The 5,140-nt window shown below is 44.6% G+C and overlaps 1 protein-coding gene across 1 annotated transcript in view; it reads left to right on the top strand.

Annotated features, from left to right (window-relative positions):
* The window catches only part of LOC102018101 (arylacetamide deacetylase-like 4), a gene marked incomplete in the record, with an annotated part of 22,032 nt that overhangs the window by 10,425 nt on the left and 6,467 nt on the right, over positions 1 to 5,140 (top strand). The window contains 1 exon segment of the mRNA XM_013504149.1: positions 2,176 to 2,395. Within this exon segment, the coding sequence (XP_013359603.1) occupies positions 2,176 to 2,395 (220 nt within the window).

The following is a 5,140-nucleotide window of genomic DNA, read 5'->3' as shown; positions in this document are numbered from 1 at the left end:
TTCCTTCCTTCCTTCCTTCCTTCCTTCCTTCCTTCCTTCCTTCCTTCCTTCCTTCCTTCTTGTCCCTTCCCTCCTTCTTTTCCTTTTTTTCTGTGCTTCTTTCCTTCCATTTTCCTTCTGGCTACTTTCATTCCTTCTCTCTTTTTTTCCTGCCTACTTCCTTTTTTTTCTTTTCCTCCTATTTCTCTTCCTCTTTTTTCTTCATCTCTCCTTTTTTTCTTCCTCCCATTGTTCCTTCACAACTTCTTTCCCTCCTATCTCCCTCCTTTCCCCCTCCCTTCCTCCTTCTTTTGTTCCTTAATCTTTGTTTCCCTTCTTTCTTCCTTTTCCTTTCCTTCTATGCTTCCATCCCTTCTTCCTTTCCCTTTCACTCCCTCCTTCCTTCTTGCTAGTCCCCCTACCTTCACTAACACCCTCCCTTTCTTCCTTCAACATAAAATATTTGTCAAGTGCCAATCCACAGGCTCTTTCCCGAGGATTGAGTAACAATTTCACACCCAGCCCCTACTCACGAATGGTTTGATGGGCACTGACACCTTCAGTGTAGCACTTACCTGCCCTCAGACATTTGTCCTGCATAGATGGGGCACTTGCAAAAACCTTCTGTGTCTAAGATTCATCTGTAAAATGGATGTAACAATTGTATCTGTCTTATCAGATGACATGTGAAAGGGATTATTAGGTTTAGAACTGTCTGGCAAATAATAATTCAGTCTCTGGTGGGCTGCTGTTGAAGAAAAACACTAAAAGTTGGAAAAGCCCAGATTTCCTGGATCCCTTGGATATGTGAGTCCTTTGTTTTTAGTTCTGGAGCCCAAGACTAGCCTGTAATACCTTAGGGCCAAGATAGATCCAAAATATGATGATGGTGGGGGAAATGATCTAAAATTACAGCGCACTTTGTACAGGAACTATCTTACCTTGTAACTGTGTTTCTCAAAATATCCAGATTGGCTTGTTTGTAATTAGAGTTAGCATGTTAGTTTAAAAACATATTTGCTAAGTACAGAGTAGCTGAAAAATATGGAAAATGTTTAAAATTTTAAAATCTTTTTACAACAAAGGATCCATTGTCATTAATCCCCCAAACACACTCATCCTGTCATCCTTGTCACTTTGTGAAGCACACCTAGAGGTCCTCTCTCATGAATATTTTTGTTAAGTGTAATAAAAAATACAGTGAGTGAGTGCTGCTGCCCAGTGCCAATCTACAGAAAGCATTATGGGGTGTCCTCAGCTACTTTATTCACCAATGGAAACATGGGACTTCTGACTTTCGCAAAGTAAAAGACACCATGAAAGGTAAGTGGTTTGAATGGATTTGGCTTGTCAAGGCAGCCATAACAGAAAAACTGAAGACACACACAAAAGAAGACTTTCACAGATACTTCAGAAAGAGATAAGAATGATGGGGAGCATATTTAAAGTGAGCGTGAGTATTTTGAAGGCAATTGATGACAGTGTGTCTCTTCTGTGTTAAAATATTCAAAATTTAAGCACGTTATATTTTTACCACACCTCATATGCAGCCCTTTGCCAGTACTCCTCCCTTCTGAGCTCACAGCTGACATCCCTAAATAATCACATTATTCTTATCTGCTGAACACAAACACAGCTGAAGGATGCTCCCAAACCCAGAGCTCTGGGTATGCAGTGACAAAGGTTGACATAGGTGACCAAACAGCTTTGCCATCTCAGGCTGAGTAGAGTTCACCATAAAAGCAAAGAGAGCAAGGATATAAGTCAGATACCTTGGACAACTGACTTGCTTTAACTCAGGGTCTTCTCCCAATTCTGCCACAAACCAGGCTACCACTTTAGCAAAAGTACATCTAGTTCATTCTGTTATCTGTGGCTCTAGCAATACTACAGAATAGGTAATTTACAAACAGGAGGTTTGTTTGGATCACAGGTCAAATGTAGAGAAGGCTAGGACTGTAGCACCAGTAGTGGGTTGGGGCAAAGCACCTCGGGCCATCCCTTGGCAGAAAGGTAAGTGTGCATGTGCTTACAAGATGGAAAACCTGGGTTGTGTTCCACTGAGATGCAGCAAAACAACTGTGCATGCAGGAGACAGGAGAGAAACATAAGTCTTAGCAGCGGTATGTGGAGGGAGACCTACTTTCAGATCCTAACCTCTCCTCTACCTCATGTTCCTCTTCTTGTCTCCAACAGGGGATTGTACTAGAGAAGTTGAAGATTTGCTCCATGCCCACCTTTGCTCGCTTTGTACAAGACAGAATGTTCAGAAAGAAGAAGGACCCTAAAGTGGTAGTGACTGACCTTCGCTATGGGACAATCTCTGTGAGGCTCTTCCAGCCCAAGGCAACATCCAGTTGCTCCCAGGGAGGCATCATATTCTACCATGGAGGAGCTGGGATAATAGGCAGCCTAGGTAAGGAGTTTCCCTAAGGAGTGGGAAAGCAAGGGCCTTGGAATACTTTCACTCAAGATCCCAGGAGAATCAAAGGGAGTGAATCAAAGAAATCACTAGCTTCTTTAGAGAAGCCAAGAGAGATAGTGTGGGGTTCACTTAATTTGGTGGAATTGCTGCTTTCATGGGCAGTGTTTTGTAATATATCATAGTCTTAGCCCCTGGCCAGCATACTGGCCATTGACTCCTCCCTCTCTTCCCATTCACACTCATGGTCAACATCCAGTCCTGTTGTGACCTTAAACCCATGCATTGTCCTCAGCTCTCCAGAACCATGGGGATCCATACCCATTTTCTCTTGCCCATGCCCTTCTTCTCTAGGAAATGCCTTTTACCTTGTCCTTTGTACTTGCAGCTCACTCAGCCTCAAAAGATGTCCCCAAGGCTGGGAATAGGTAATTCATAAACAGGAGAAATTTGTTTGGATCACAGGTCAAGGTAAAGAAGGCTAGGACTGTAGCACCAGTAGTGGGTTGGGGCAAGGCACCTCGGGCCATCCCTTGGCAGAAAGGCAAGTGTGCATGTGTTTACAAGATGGAAAACCTGGATTGTGTTCCATCCTAGTGATAGAACATTTACCTAGCATGAGTGAGTCCCGTGACTGAGGCTTAATCACCAGAAATACAAAAAAAAGGTCCATACCCTCTCTCCTGAAGATGCTAACAAGGAATACACCCCATCCATGGGACCTATTCTTGTGAACAGTCTTCACTCTCAGTAGCTCCAAAGCATAGTTCCCCAGTGACATCCTGTGTTGAGGGAGAATGTCATTTCCAAAGGTAAAAGCAAGATGGGCCAGTAGAGCACCTACTAATTTCCAGGCATTTTCCAAGCACAATAGACACAGAGGAGAACAAGAAAGACTCAGCTCTCGCCTTTATATGCCTGTCAGTCAATGAGGGAGCTAGACAATGCTGGAGAACTCAGCTAAGTGGGTAGTTTCACTTGCTGATATCCCAGGCTGCTGGAATACAGAGTGACTCAGAGTCATTGGAATGAGTTCCTCTAATTAGAACAAATTTCTTCAAGAAGTTAGCACTGGAGCCCAGGCCAAGCAGGTAATGAGTAGGCACTCCACATGGGGAGCAGGTCATTCTGAGCCAGGTGGGGACCTGGGGCATCTCCAGGAGGCAGGTACCTCTGACTCTACAGTGAGGGCCACCAAAGCCCTCAGTCATCAGGAAAATTAGTATTGCACATCATGGGAATATTTGAAAGGGGAACACAAATGTAACAGACTAAGTTGGACTTAAAAGAATTATTAGGTAGGGCTGAGTGACTGTTACAAATGCAAAGTAGAAGCCTGTTTAAAGCTTTAATTAGCTCATCGCAGCATGTTTAGTAGTAGTTTCGGTTTTGTAATAGTTTGCATCAATACACTGTGTATCAAGATGGCTGAGTGCCCTGGAGACCTGGATTTTACACCCACAGTGGATGCCTCACTTACACCACCCTAACCCTGCCCAACTCAGTCTGAGCAGCAGGGCAGCAGGGGCAGAGCTGTGGAGCGTGAGCAGTGTGGGCCTGAAGGCAAAAGGAATTCAGGATGGCAGAGCTGGTGATGAAGCTGGTTAGGTCTGTAGGGCCCAGGCCAAGGCCTGAAGAGGTCTCAGCATGGGCTGCATTAACCTCCCCTGGGAGCTTTATGGTCCTACCTGCCCTAGCTCTCCCTCAGGCTCACTAAGTCCCCCTCATGGTGGTCTCAGGCTTCAGAATGACCTAATGTACAGTGAAGCTGAGACCTGTGGTACAGAACTTTCTCATACAAGCTCAATGACCCCCAACTCACCTGACCCCGTGGTCTGTCTGCTTCTGTTTCTGCACTATCATCACTATACCCCACAAAGGTCCCTTCCTGGCTCCTGTGAACATGGAAATCATCTGGTGTGATTTAGAAGCTCTTGATTCCCAAACCCGCACCGAGAGATTTTGATACCAGGATTTGGGGTCAGCCCTGCAGAGGATGTGGACAGACTCCCTGGTGCCTCTGTGTTGAGAGCAGGGGCTGGAAAGGGCTGAGCACAGGTGCATCTGGCAGGTTCTGAGCCCGATACTGGGCCTATAGAACAGCCTACTCATAGCACTGGGTCTGCCTTTTAGAACTTCAGATGAGCCCCCTTATTCATGATGTGTCCCTCCAGCCATTGCTTATTTCTTCATTAATATAAACATACCAAATTATTAATACTTCCAACAGGCAAGCTCAGCTTGACTTGACTTGGCTTTGTCCATTTCAGATCTATAAATCTTTCTGGTCACCAGTGTAAAATTAATTGATGCAGGCGAATCCTGAAGAATGCTTCCTCCTCAATATTTGGGAGATTGAGGTAGAAGTCTGGCTTTTCCAAGGCAGAGTCTAGAAAAGTAGGAGGAGACCAGAGTGGGAACAGAGACAAGACATCACCCCATGCCCACATACTGACTGCTCTCCCTGAGGGAGTGGGGGAAGTGCTGGGCCCTCCTCATGGGCCACCCTGGGTCTGTGTTCTTCTCCTTTTTTTTAATTTTAAAAATAAAAGGAGGAAAATATTAACAGACAGTCGACATTTTACAAAATAGCAAAGGAAAAGTACAGACAGTACAGAGTTACAAACAGAGTGGTAGGGAATTGACAATGCTTGTTGTATTACATATTGATATCTTCAAAGTGGTTTCTTATGAAAACAGATATAGACATACAAAGCTGATCAACCAAGGACTCATTGA

The sequence above is a fragment of the Chinchilla lanigera genome, unplaced genomic scaffold (assembly GCF_000276665.1).
Source record: "Chinchilla lanigera isolate Chin_1 unplaced genomic scaffold, ChiLan1.0 scaffold00085, whole genome shotgun sequence".
NCBI classification, from domain to species: domain Eukaryota; kingdom Metazoa; phylum Chordata; class Mammalia; order Rodentia; family Chinchillidae; genus Chinchilla; species Chinchilla lanigera.
The sequence above is the reverse complement of the archived record's forward strand: the minus strand, read 5'-3'. Positions and strand labels throughout refer to the sequence as shown.